The sequence below is a fragment of the Melospiza melodia genome, chromosome 7, assembly GCF_035770615.1.
Source record: "Melospiza melodia melodia isolate bMelMel2 chromosome 7, bMelMel2.pri, whole genome shotgun sequence".
Classification (NCBI taxonomy): domain Eukaryota; kingdom Metazoa; phylum Chordata; class Aves; order Passeriformes; family Passerellidae; genus Melospiza; species Melospiza melodia.
Window position 1 is genome coordinate 26330848 of NC_086200.1, and position 13131 is coordinate 26343978.

A 13131-nucleotide genomic window follows, 5' to 3' on the forward strand; every position below is an offset into this window, starting at 1 on the left:
CCCCCCAGGTGCCACCATGTTCCTCAATAAGTGCGAGGGGGACCTGGGGGAGCTGCGGAAGCCGGGGGACGGCGAGAGCTCCCCGCCGGCCGCCGCCGAGGAGGAGCAGCCCAAGAAGAAGCACCGGCGGAACCGCACCACCTTCACCACGTACCAGCTGCACGAGCTGGAGCGCGCCTTCGAGAAGTCGCACTACCCCGACGTGTACAGCCGCGAGGAGCTGGCCATGAAGGTCAACCTGCCGGAGGTCCGCGTGCAGGTAGGGAGGGCAGCACCCCCGCACCCCGGATCTGCCCCCGAGCCGGGGCACGGGGAGCCCAAGGTGATGGAGAGAGCTCCCCTCAGCTCCAGCGCCAATGCCTCCCTCTGTGCCTCAGTTTCCCCACAGCTCGATACGGGAGTGGCATCTCTGCAGAGCCAGCTGCTCCTGACAGAGCCAGGGAAAGGGTTTAATGGCTGAGCCTTGCTCCTCTGTGGGGTCCCAGTCTGACTTACAAGGTCTCAGTTGGGCCCATGGGCCAGAGGCGCCAACAGGACACAGAGATGGTTTTCAGAAATTTTTCCCCTTTCTGGTGCTGGCTGCTCCCATCCCTCCTGCTGCTCGCATGGGAAAGTGGCCAAAAACCCCACCTTGGCTGATTGTGGCTCCTTCCAGGTTTTTGGGCTGGGAAAGCACAAGATCCTCATGGATTTGAGGGTTTTAAGATTGTTGGCGCAGGCAGATTGGCGAGGCAGTGGGACTGGGGAGGTTTTGTTCCTTAGGCTGCAGCAAAAGACTCATGGGGGGACAGCAGAGCCTGGGAAGAGCTTGGAGTCCCACCAGTCTTCTCCCCACCTTTGCTGGACTGACAGGGTGAGATCAGGGAGGGAGAAAGGGTCAGGGAGCTGAATGAAGCCACTGTGAATGAAAGCAGTAGCCCCCAAACAAATGAACTGAATTCCCCAGGCCTCAGCCCCAGTGAAGACAATGCAGCCTTTTTTGTGGGGGTCCAAACCATAAAGATGCCTCTGCTGAGCTCTCTGAGCAACAACTGGTTTCACAGAACCACAGAATCATTCAGGTTGGAAAAGCACTCTGAGTCCATTGAGTCCAACTGCTCCCCCAGCACTGCCAAGGCCACCACCAATCCATGTCCCCAAGTGCCACATCCCCACATCTTTGAAGTCCCTCCAGGAATGAGGACTCCACCACTGCCCTAGGGAAGAAATTCCCACTAATCTCCAACCTAACCCTCCCCTAGTGCAGCTTGAGGCTGTTTCCTCCTGGGCTCCCCTCGCTCCCTGGGAGCAGAGCCTGACCCCCCTGGCTGCCCCTCCTGTCAGGAGCTGTGCAGAGCCAAAAGGTCCCTCCTGAGCCTCCTTTTCTCCAGGCTGAGCTCTCCCAGCTTCCTCAGCTGCTCCTCATCCAACTTGTGCTCCAGCCCTTTCTCCAGCTCCGTTCCCTTCTCTGGACATGCAGTTTGCACCAGTGCAGCCCAGTGTCCCCAACAGCCGTGAGCAGCCCGTGGAACCCTCCCCTTTCCCACCCAGCCATTCATCTTTCCTCCCCTTTGCCTCCTGCAGCAGACCCCTGTGCCCTGTGCTGCTCTGGGGACATGGGGACCAGCACTTTAATGAGCAGTTCCCACGGGGCCAGACGTCCCCACTGGATTTGGGTCGCCAGTCCCTGTCGTTCCTGCTGGGTTTTGGCACAACTGTGGCTGTTTAACTTATGAAAGCTGTGACCAAGGGGCTGGGAAGGTCGGATAACATTGTCCCATGGACTGCTGGGAGTCTGCAGGGCCGGGGTGCACATTCCCACGGAGCCAAAGGGGCTCTGTGCTTACACCTCTCCCTTCCACACCCTGGAGATGTCCTTGGTCTCTGGGGCTTGTGGGAGAGGTCTGGCAGAGGTGCTGGGGTTGCTGGAGCCCTGTAGGACAGCCCTTGTGGGATGGGGTTCCTCAAACAGGACACCCCCACCTCGAGCACTCCCCATGGGACACCCCACAGGGGATACAGCACAACGGGGACCCTGCCTGGGGCAGAGGCACGGGGCAGAGGCATGGGGCACCCTGCATGGGACACAGCGTGTGGGGCACACTGCAAGGGCCCAGCTGGGCACAGTGAGCTCACCTTGGCTCTCACCTCGCAGGTCTGGTTCCAGAACCGACGAGCCAAGTGGAGGAGGCAGGAGAAGATGGAGGCCAGTTCCATGAAGCTCCACGACACCCCTGTGCTCTCCTTCAACCGGCCCCCCATGACCCCCAACGTGGGGCCCATGAGCAACTCCCTCCCACTCGACCCATGGCTGACGTCCCCCATCTCCAGTGCCACCACGGTTCACAGCATCCCCGGCTTCATGGGAGCCCCCCAGGCCCTGCAGCCCCCCTATGCTGGGCACTCCTTCCTCAACACGCCCCCGCCGATGGCGCAGGGCATGCAGCCCATGGCCCCCGCGCCCTACCAGTGCAGCACCCCCTTTGTGGACAAGTACCCGCTGGAGGAGGTGGACCAGAGGAGCTCCAGCATCGCCTCGCTCCGCATGAAAGCCAAGGAGCACATTCAGACCATTGACAAGACCTGGCAGCCCATTTGATGAACGCTCCCCTCCGAGCTCCCCGGCCGCCGCTCCTGCCCCGGCGCTGGCGGGCGAGGGAGGACAGCGGGTGCTCAGCAGGACCAAGCTGGCACCGGGCAGGGATGCCAGGCTGCCTCTTCCCCACACTGACCCAGCACCAGCGGTGCCAGGGGAGCGAGTCGGGTGCTGGCAGGGCCCCACAGCTGGGGGAAGCACTCCAGGAGCTCCTTTGCCTCTCTGAGGCATCAAGATCAACTGAGGACCTGGCTGAAGCTCAGGCATCCCACTGTGCCAGCGGGCTGCCCACCACACCCCAGTTGGACACCTCCTTTCTCCACACCCCCTCCCCTTTCCATTATTATTAATTTTTTTTTTAATGCTGCAGATTTAAACAAAAGTGAACAGAAAGCTCTAGTTTTGTAGGGAGTACTTGGGGGGATGTTTTAGCGGTGTTGGGGCACGCTGTGGTCGTGCCAGATGCGCCGAGAGCACGGGTGTATTGAGAGTAAAGAGATGAGCTGGACGGCTGCTGCTGGCTGGAGTTGGAGCTGCGGGGCCGCGGTCGGGCCCTGCCCTCCTTAGCACGGCGGGGCTGCTGAGCCTCTGCCAGAACGGAGCTTTCCGTGGGGGCACCATCCCTGAGCACCCTCCTGAGCCTCTGCCACAACGGAGCTTTCTGTGGGAGCACAATCCCTGAGCACCCTCCTGCCCTGCTCCCAAACCTCTGCCACAACGGAGCTTTCTGTGGGGGCACCATCCCTGAGCACCCTCCTGCCCTGCTCCTGAGCTTCTGCCAGAATGGAGCTTTCTGTGGGAGCACAATCCCTGAGCTCCCTCCTGCCCTGCTCCCTCGGGATGCTGCAGGCAGGGCTGCTCCATGGCCTCAAGAGTCCCCTGCTGGACTGTCCCTTGGGGGCTGTGCCCCCCGCCCCAACACTCCCAGAGGTGCCAGGGGGGTGCTGTGCTGGGGGGAGGATGGGCAGCAGTAGGACCCCCGAGACCCTGGTGAGAGGAGGGGGTCGGCTGTGAGTGCTGGGCCCACCACAACAGGGTTCTGGGGGCACACCACACCTGGCTTATCCCTTGCCAGGTGGGAGCTGGGGGTGGTGCCAAGGTGCTGTGTCCTCAGGGGCCCCCAGAGTGGCTCTGCAGCTCTGTCCCATCTGCCCACCCGCTGGAGCTCGGGGCACAGCCAGAGGCACCCTCACCCTCACCAGCATGGCCGCAGCACACGGCGGAGCCCACAGCAGCTCTGAGGTGCTAAGCACAGCTGGGACAGCAAGCCAGGGGGATTTATCCCTGGGTGAGTGGGTGCCCGGGGTCCCTGGGATGCCCTGAGGTGTCCAGGGTTCCTGGGGTGCCCCAGTCCCTGGAGGAGCCAAACAAAGGACAACCCACTTCCCACCAAAGCTTTTCCCCAGAAAATCTTCCCACTCCGGACCTGACCAGAGTCCCCGTTGGGGGCTGGCTGGGGCAGCCTCATCCCCACCGCGTCCCCCCTGCCCAGAGCCCGCTCAGCGCCCCCAGCCCGGGGTCTCACCCGATCCAAACCCCCCGGGCCGGGCTCTGACGCCTGCAGAGCCCCGGGGTCGGGCGGGTGTGCCCGGGATGCCAGCGGGCCAGGCGAGGCACTGACCCCGGCGAGACCCTGCTCCTTGTGCCCCGTCCCCCGGCTGCTGCTGCTCGTCTGTTTCGTTAGCGACAATTAAACCTTTAACAACCCATTAAACGCATAATCGATGCTCCCCGGCTCCCCGGCCCGGCTAATGGGGCGAAGCGCCCCGGCCGAGGCGAGCTCCGGCCGGCAGATAATGAAGCAACGGCTGCGGAAGTAATGGGGTTTGATCCGGGGGACGGGACGCGCTCAATGGGGGCTGCGCTTTTCACATGACATAATTGCCGAGGCTGGCGCCAGCCCGGGGCACCCCTCGGCCTCCCGAGCGCCAACAAAGGCCGGCTGGCGCTGGGAGCGGCAGCGCCGCACCCCCGGCCCGTTTGATCGGAGCCCTAATTGGGGCGAGGGTGCTCCGGGCCGGCCCCGGCAGCGCGGAGGGGGCCGGCGGGAGCATGGATGGATGGATGGATGGATGGATGGATGGATGGATGGATGGATGGATGGATGGATGGATGGATGGATGGATGGATGGATGGATGGATGGATGGATGGATGGATGGATGGATGGATGGATGGATGGATGGATGCGCCCCCCCCCCATCCTCGGGGCTGGGGGCTGTGTGAGTGATGGAAATGAGCTGTTTTCCTTGGGGCGGCTCGGGGGATGCCGCACTCGCTACCCCCCTTCCCTCCCGTGGGTGCGCCCGGTGCTGCGCTGCATCTCCTGCAGGAACGGGCGAGACTTCTGACCCCAAAAATGCCATTTAAACGCAGGGAGGACGCAGAAGCACCGAGCCGCCTGGCCGGACCACTTTATTGGTGCTTTCTCCGGTGGATACCCACTGGAGCCTGCCTCAGCATGTGGGAGTTTGTGTGGGAAAAATTCAAGCAAAAAGGGATTTTTTTCCCCTTCGATCCCAATCCTGTCCTGAAATCGCTCACTGCCCAGATGGGGCCGGTTCCTGGGGCTGTACTGTGAGGAGTGGGTGCTGCTGGCAGCGCTGGAGGTACCAGGGGATGCTCCCACCCCCTCGTGGCCGAGCAGGAGCCCTCCCGCTCCCACCCCTGTAATCTCCCGCGGGATTTGCCCCTAAGCTGCTTATTTCTCTCTATTTCTCCCAGGCCTGAACGAACCTAGCCCTGCCCCGGCACGACGCCTCGAGCCTGCTGAGCCGTGGTCTCTGGCACTCTGCCCCTGCACTGCCTGGTGGTGGCCTGGCATGTGGGGCTGGCACTGCCCAGGGATGTGGGACTGGCACTGCCCAGGGATGTGGGGCTGGAACTGCCCAGGGATGGGGGTGGCATTGCCATGCCAGGGACGTGCAGTTGGGGCCCACAGTCCCAGTCGTGCTGTGCTGTGAGACCTGCACCCCTTGGCAGAGGCCAGGATGGAGCCCAGCCTCATCCATGCCCCGGCCCCCAGCAGGACAGGCACGGTGCCAGGGGGCTGCGGTGATGGGGTGGCACCTCACCGTCCCTCTACAGGGTGTGGGAGCCGGGGCCCTCGGGGCTCAGGTTCTCCTCGGGGGTGTTGACCCATGAGCTCTCCCCCACGCCCCAGCTCCCGGGGGCAGAGGGGCACAGGGGGCTGTGGGCTGGGGAGGGGGGCGCTGCCCACTGCAGGTTGAGCTTGGCGATGAGCGGCCGCCCCACGTTCACCCGCTGCCGCTCCTCCACAAAGTCGTCCATGCCCTGGTAGCGGTACTGCAGGCACACGGTGAAGGCCAGCTCCTGCTGCAGGGACAGCAGCACCGTGGGCTCCTGCCCTGGCACGGCCATGCTCACACCGTGCCCCCGACACCGCTCACCGTGGCTCTTACCCGCAGCTTCTGCAAGCCACAGACCCGGCTGTAGAGGCAGCAGGAGGGGCAGCCGAGGCTCCAGACGGGTGCCAGCGGGCTGCCCAGCTCCTCTGGGCTCTCCTTGTTGGTGCACTTGAGGTCCACATCCAGCTCCTGCCATGACAGCACCCACGTGAAGACCACCACAGCTTCCCCCCCGTTCCCCAGCATTGCCCTGGTGGGGGCTTTGCAGCTGCTCCCACCTCGGGAATATCGGTGAGCCGGGCCTCACACTTGGTGATGTCCTTGGGGGCAGCCACCACACGCGTGTAGATGATCATAATGTTGGAGAACTCGGCAGCAAAGCCCAGCTGGACGGTGACACCGCAGTCGAAGCAGAGGTGCCGGCTCTCCGGCAGCACTGGGGAGGGGACGGGGAGCACAGGGCTGGGACCTGCAGGGGCTCAGGGCTCGAGCTGTGCCCACAGCTGAGGCGGCCGCTGCGTCACCCCAGAGCAGGGCTGCTGTTGTTGCTGTCTCCAGGCTGGTGGCTCTGTGCCAGCTGTTTCTCCTCCAGGTGGGAGGAACCCAGCAGATGTTGTTCATAGCCTCTCTCTGCTCCTGGGGCTGTTTCCCCTCCAGATGCCAGCTTGGGACAGGCTGGCCATGACTCACCATGAGCCTTGGCCCACTGCAGGTTCCTGGCAGAGGACTCGTCCTGGCCCGGGGGGCGGATGGGGTCTGTCAGTGCCCGTCTCTCTGAGAGGTTGCTGCGGAGCTCCAGTGCCTGCCGGCCCCGCGTGATCTCCAGAGTGCCCATGTCTGCGGGGGCACAGGGGGTTGGCAGGGGCCCCCAGGGGGGTCACTGTTCCCCACTGCTCCTCACTCACCCTCGGCCACCTTGTCCAGCAGCACCGTGATCTTCTCATCCTCCAGCAGCCAGCGCTTGAGGAAGGTGACGAAGATGCCGTTGGAGAGCTCGCCCTGGCTCAGCTCATAGGCTTCAGCATCTGCACACCTGCGGGGACAGGGCAGTGGCTGGATCTGTCATGGGGTCTGGCATTCCCTGGGAATTGGCCCCAACAGGATGACAGCCCTAAGGAAGCCAGAGCTGGGTGCCCAGCACTCTTCCTGTTCCTATCACACCATCTGGCCACTGTGTTTGGGACAGGAGAGAATGGCCAGATCCTGGATGCTTAAAGCATCACCAGCCCAAACCCCTGTGCTCTGGAGGAGTCTTGGGGCTTCATGCCAGCAGGTGCTGCCCAAAGCCAAGCAGTGCCATGGGCACCTCCCTGCCCTGTGAGGGACGGGCAGCTGCTGCTTGCCCAACCCCTCCAGCATCAAGGGTGGAGGGATGCAGCCGTGGGGGTCTGAGCCCCTGAGCTGGGCAGGGAGACTCAGCCCCACTGCCTGTGCCAGGGGATGGTGGGAGGGGACCCACGTGGCATAGCCAAAGACGATGTTGGCCGTGACCTCCAGCGCCCCAACCTGCGGGATGATGTCATCATTGAGGTTCCTGCAAGAGAAGAGAAGCTGGACAGAGTGAGAACCTGTCCCCCTCCCAAAACCCACCCCAAAGCACACCAGACCTTGAGGGCTGCTCTGTACCCCTCTGCCCGCCCACTACAGCGTTTGCTAGCTCACAGGGGTAGCGAAGTCTTGGGGCATTTAGACAAAGACAATGGGTTTAGATGGGACCCTGGGGGTGCCCCGCTACCTGCCCCCAGGAGCCACCACCACCAGGTCCCTGTGCTGGCTGTCCCTAAGCAGCAGCTTGTCCCCAGGTGGGTGGCAGGGCCGGGTCACCTCTTGCGGCACATGTCAAGCAGGAAGATGTTGAGGCCGGTGCGGCGCTGCTGCATCTCCTGCAGCACCCGCTGCACGCACAGGCAGTGCTCTGACGTGTAGGCGCTGGGCGCGTCGATGGGCACCATGAAGCTGTTGCCAAAATTTTCATAGCCGTGCCCGGCGTAGTAGAGCAAACCTGCGGGGGAAACAGAGGGCAGGTGACATGGTGACATCCCCTGACCTGCCAGCACCTGCTTCTGGCCTGGATGCACCCCAAGACTCCACCAGCATAAAACCCCCCAGCTCCCCCTGGGCTGGAGCCACCCTGGCGAGTGCTGTCGCACCGTAGACGCCCTTGTCGAGGAGGAGGAGGAACTCATCGACGGCCATCTGCATCTCAGCCTTGCGCAGGTCCAGCAGGGACACCACCTTGAAGTTGAGCTGGCACAGGAGGGCACCGAGGGCGTGAACATCCACGATGGGCGCCTGCAGCTGCTTGTGGTGCAGGTAGTGCATGTTGCCAATCAGCAGTGCCACTTTGTCCGTGGCTGCAAGGACGGGAGAGGGAGGTGCTGTTACAGAGTGGGACACACCTGCCCCCCATGCTGCCCACGGAGGTGGCACCCAGCTCTGGCCAGCATCACAGTCCCTGGGTACCAAGGTACTCCATGGCATCCCTGGCTCACTGATCCCTGAACCCTTAGGTTATGGGTAAGGGCCAGGGTTGGGGATTTGGGTTGAGTGTTAAGGTGCTGATCTACTCTCCTAATTTGGGTTGGGGCTGGGCTGCTGTTTCACTCTTCCAATATGCTGCATCCAAAGCATTCCTGGCCTAGTAAAGCCTTATGGGGTGACAGTGGTGACACTGGCTACACTCAGAGTCCCCCAGGGCCACCAGCCCCTCCTGGGCAGGCTCTTACCATACAGCTGTCCAGGGCTGCCATGCTCCAGGGAGCCTGGGAAGAGAGAAATGCTGTGCTATGGTCCTTCAGTGCCAGGGGAGCATGGCAGGCAGAGCAGCACAGACCTGTCTGCTCTGCTCCCACCTACCTCCATCCCCCTCCTGCCAGGAGCCTCCAGAGGTGAAGAGCCGTGGGCCTGTGGCAGAGGGGATGTCAGGGACCCTGTGCATGGCATCGCCTCCCAGCATGGGCTGCAGTCCCCTCAAAAACTGTGCAGCCATGAGGGCTTTGCTGGGAACAGAGCAGGTGGGGGGTCACAGAGGTTTGTCTGGGGCCCTCACCAATCTCCACGTCCACCTCCTGGCTCCACACCTCGTGGAAGAGGTTGAACACGTGGCAGGAGTAGCTGCCCCGCTCGGCCGTTGTCACCAGCTTCACCTGCCAGCAGGGCAGAGCGGGAGGCTGGGGCAGTGTGCCAGACCACACTGCACTGTGGCACGCTGTGCCATGCTGTACCATGCCGTGCCGTGCCAGAGGTCCCTCCATACCTGGAGCTGGGGTGCCTGTGCCCCTTCCACGGGGCGCCGGTTCCTGAACCACTGGTACTGGGGCGGGGGGTTGCCGATGGCTCTGCACTCCAGGACCAGCGTGTCCCCCTCGGCCAGGCGGCACGGCCGTGGCTGCCGCAGGATCTGCAGCCCTGCCATGCTCGGGCAGTAGCCACTGCCTGGGCAAGAGAAGGGTGGGAAATCAGGCACCCAGCCATGGAAGCACTCTGCAGCACTGCTCCAGGCCTCAGGTTCTGCAGCCACAGGCCCTGGCACCCATGGGTGGCGTAAGGCAGCAGGCATGAGGAGGGCATGTGACTCCTCTGTGGGCGCCATCACCCCAGCAAGCCCAGAGACCTTCACAGCTGAGCCAGGGCCTTACGTGGCAAATGATACCACTCAGGACCCATTCCTGTCCTGATGGGGCAAGAGGTGCCCTGCAGGAAATGTCCCAATCAGGCAAGTGGTGCCCCATACCTGCCAGCCCAGGGACAGAGATCTGAAGACCCACCTGAGCTGGGGCTGCTGCTCTTCTCCACCTGCACGTGAGCCCACCTGGAGAAGGTGAATGTGGCCCCACAGTTCACCCGGCAGATGTACCACTGGCCCGCAGGAGTGGCTGTGTCAATCACCAGCTCTGGGGATGTGGCTCCAGGCACCTACAAGACAGGAGGAGGCCAAGGAGTGATGTGCTCCCTCACCCGTGCGGGTCCCTCACCACAGCCAGGGTGTGGGGCCCTGCTCAGTGTGGCACAGTGGGACCTCACCTCCTGCCTCCCACAGAACCACTGGTACATGAGCCCTGGCGGGCCAGTTGCACAGCAGGTCAGGGACACCTGCGTCCCCTCCGCCACCACCTGCGACTCTGGCTGCACTGTGATGCGAATCCCATCCTGGACTGTGGAAGAGAAGAGACCAGCCTGGGCTGGCTGAGTCCTGCACCACCCCATACCATCCAGTCCCATCCTATTTTGCCCCACTCCCATCCACCACAGATTCTTCTCTCCCAGCCCAGCCCATCCTATCACACCGCACACCTCTGTCCTGTCCCAGCCATCTCATCCCACCTTGTCCAATTGGCATATTCAGTGCTATCCCATCTGCGCATCTCATCTTGTTTCAGCCTATCCCATCCCACTCTGCTCTATCCTACCCTAGCCTATCCCATCCTATCCCATGCTGTCCAAATCTGTCCTGTCCCATCCAACCAGACCACATCCCATCCTATCTTATCCTGTTGCATCTATCCCACCCCACCCCGCCTGCCCAGCACCTCACAACCAGAGCAAGACCCTCAACAGGAATTGCTGTTCTTCACCCCCATGCCCATTTTCTCTTGCTGATCCCCTGTCCCGGTGCTCCCCCCACCCCCGGTGCCTCTGTCCGTCCGTACCGGCGGAGCTGAGCACCCGGCAGGCCTGTTCGTGCCCCATGCGCTCCAGGCAGCCCAGCAGGTAGCGCAGGGTGCAGTCGCGCTCGGCCAGGAGCTGCAGCAGGCACTGCGTGGGGCTGCCGCGGGGCTCCAGCACCTTCAGCGAGCACATCTCCAGCTCCTCCACGCTGCGAGCGCCCGCAGCCGTCAGAGCCACAGCCCCAGGCCCAGCCCCAGGCCCAGCCCCGGCCACAGCCCCGGCCCCAGCCCCAAGCACAGATGCAGACCCAGCCCTGGCCCCAGCTCCAGCCCCAGCCTTGGCCCCAGCCCTGGCCACAGCCCCAGTCCCGGCCCCAGCCCCAGCTCTAACCACAGCCCCAGGTCCGGCCCCAGCCCCTGCCTCAGGCCCAGCCGCGGCCCCGGCCCCGGCCCCGGCCCCGGCCCCGGCCCCAGGCCCCAGCCCCAGGCCCCAGCCCCTGCCTCAGGCCCAGCCGCGGCCCCGGCCCCAGGCCCCAGGCCCCAGCCCCTGCCCCAGGCACAGCCCCAGCCCCAGCCCCTGCCCCAGGCCCCAGCCCCGGCCCAGCCTCCTCCCTCGGGGCAGATGGAGCCCAGCCCTGGGGGAACTGACCCGTGCGCAGAGCTGTGCCCACGGTGACCCGGTCGGGGACAGCCCCCAGCACGTCTCCCCCGGCCCTACCTGCACCTGAAGCGTTTCTCGGCCCCGGCCAGCTCGGCCAGCTTGCGCCAGCCCCGGCCAGCGTTATCCAGCAGCTCACACAGCCGGGCCACCACGTCCTCGCCCAGCGAGCCGATGGGCATGCTCCAGTCCCCCATCGCTCCTGGGGACGCCGAGGGGACCAGCTGTCAGTGGGTGGGTGACGGGGTGCCAGGCCCCCGTGCCCCACCAGAGCCCTCTGGGCACAGGGTGACTCAGGGGAGAGCAATGAGATCCCTGGTGCCAGGAGCCTGAGGAGGTGCTGGGACCTGGCTGGGCAGCACTGCTGGATCTGGCCGCCGGCAGGCAGCCAGGAGTGACACACATTGCCACTCTGCCAGCTGGGTGGCACAGGGGACTCCACTCACCCCCCAGCCTTGGGCAGGGAGCCAGGGCACTTTAGCCTGGCCCCAGGAAAGGGACCTTCATGAAATGGGGTCCGCAGAAGTAGAAGGAGGGGATAGCCCCCATCACCTTCCCCGTCCTTTCAGGTGACACAGAGAATGGGGCCCCAGTACCCCTCTTCTTCTGGCAGAGGCCCCAGTGGGGCAGCAGCAGCCCCCCCTTGCTGTCACCAGGCCTCTGCATGGTGGCTCTGGAGCCACCAGGAGGAGCCTACAGAGGGGTCAACATAGGGTACATGGGGGTCTTAGGGCTGGGACTCAGCTCACCTTGCCCTGAATTCTGGAAAGATTTGTGTGACACGAACCATCTGGACGGGGCAGTTCCCTCCCCCTCCCCTCAGGTCCCTTCCCAAGAACGCCCCCCAGAAGGACCCTTGTCCCCAGGACTGAGCTGCCCAGAGCAGCTGGGTGACACTCACCCCAAGCAGAGGGCTCCAAGGCAGAGGACAGGGACCCAGGTGCTCCGTCTGGTCACCTGCTGCTGGATTTGGGATCTGGACACACTGGGGGTGGTGAGGGAAGGGTGGGCTGCAGGCCTGGCCGGGATGGGTACTCACCACAGGCTGAGCCCCATCAGCTCCCAGGCTGTGCACTGACCCCACACAGAGGTTCAGCCCAAAATCTCCCCCAAAATCGCCCCCGCGCTGCAGCACAGCACTTCTGCTTCCCTCCCTCTTCCTTCCTGTTGTGCAGCACGTGGGTGCAGAGCTGCCACCCCCCGCCCACAGCCCCGGGAGAGCCGGCACGGCCCGGCCCCGTCACAGGGCACAGCCTGTCACAGGGCACAGCCTGTCACAGGGCACCTGGGCCACCGCCCGGCCAGGCAGAGGCTGCACTGTCCCTTTCTCACTGCAGGAACCCACAGGCACCCCTTTTCCCCAGAGCCAAACTCGAGCCCAGAAGGAGCTGCAGAGCAGTGAGTCCAAGGTGGAGGTGAGCTGAGGTGACTGTGGCACCTCTCAGCCAGGTGTGCCCAATACACAGCCAGAACCGAGGCCAGGGCATGGGCTTTGCCAGGCTGAAGCTGCCCAAGGAGAAGCAGAGTTAGAGCAGTGAGGCCCCTGTTGTGTGGGGAAGACCCTGCCTTCATTGTCCAGCCCAGCCAAGCCCTGGCATCGCAGCACCACTGCTCCTGCTGCTGGAGGAGGAAAGGAGAGCATGGTGTGGGGGTGGCACTACAACAGGCCACCATGTCCCCTCCCTCACACTGCCTGCTGTCCCACAGCACTGCCAAAGCCTGGCCCCTCCTGCCGGCCCCAGGGAGCACAGGCTGCTCAGGCCCTGAGATCCACTGGCCAGGGACGCAGTGACACGGGTGGGTCATTCCCCACCCCACATCCCCACGGGGCCCTCAGCCCCAGCACCGTGGTACAGCAGCAGGACCCGTGAGCAGTGTGGGCTCTCTCTGTGACCCAAAACCTGAGCTTCTGTATGAACAAACAC

At 63.9% G+C, this 13131-nt stretch overlaps 2 protein-coding genes across 2 annotated transcripts; one reads left to right on the forward strand and one right to left on the reverse strand.

The window, feature by feature from the left end:
• The first annotated feature begins 16 nt into the window (after positions 1-16).
• On the forward strand, positions 17-2578 carry RAX2 (retina and anterior neural fold homeobox 2). Its single transcript, XM_063160697.1, has 2 exons — positions 17-259; positions 2135-2578. The coding sequence occupies exons 1-2, from the start codon at positions 17-19 to the stop codon at positions 2576-2578; spliced, it is 687 nt and encodes a 228-aa protein (XP_063016767.1).
• Positions 2579-4954: 2376 nt separating this feature from the next.
• On the reverse strand, positions 4955-12344 carry LOC134420618 (mucosa-associated lymphoid tissue lymphoma translocation protein 1-like). The gene is made up of 17 exons (XM_063160796.1): positions 12108-12344; positions 11267-11408; positions 10591-10757; positions 9965-10095; positions 9709-9856; positions 9198-9376; positions 8991-9087; positions 8798-8845; positions 8668-8703; positions 8092-8295; positions 7766-7943; positions 7401-7475; positions 6847-6974; positions 6632-6778; positions 6220-6377; positions 5996-6130; positions 4955-5909 (listed from the first exon to the last, which is right to left on the reverse strand). Exons 2-17 carry the CDS (start codon positions 11401-11403, stop codon positions 5655-5657), a joined length of 2223 nt encoding a protein of 740 aa, XP_063016866.1. The 5' UTR covers positions 11404-11408; positions 12108-12344; the 3' UTR covers positions 4955-5654.
• Positions 12345-13131: the final 787 nt, after the last annotated feature.

Bases quoted from the DNA above. Each gene is read 5' to 3' on its own strand.
- RAX2 (XM_063160697.1), top strand. From the start codon at position 17: ATGTTCCTCAATAAGTGCGAGGGGGACCTGGGGGAGCTGCGGAAGCCG. The intron at 260-2,134 runs GTAGGGAGGGCA...CTCACCTCGCAG, and splicing joins TGCCGGAGGTCCGCGTGCAG to GTCTGGTTCCAGAACCGACG.
- LOC134420618 (XM_063160796.1), bottom strand. From the start codon at position 11,403: ATGGGGGACTGGAGCATGCCCATCGGCTCGCTGGGCGAGGACGTGGTG. The intron at 10,096-10,590 runs GTACGGACGGAC...TCTCTTCCACAG, and splicing joins CCGGGTGCTCAGCTCCGCCG to TCCAGGATGGGATTCGCATC. The intron at 5,910-5,995 runs GTAAGAGCCACG...CTGTCCCTGCAG, and splicing joins GTGGCTTGCAGAAGCTGCGG to CAGGAGCTGGCCTTCACCGT.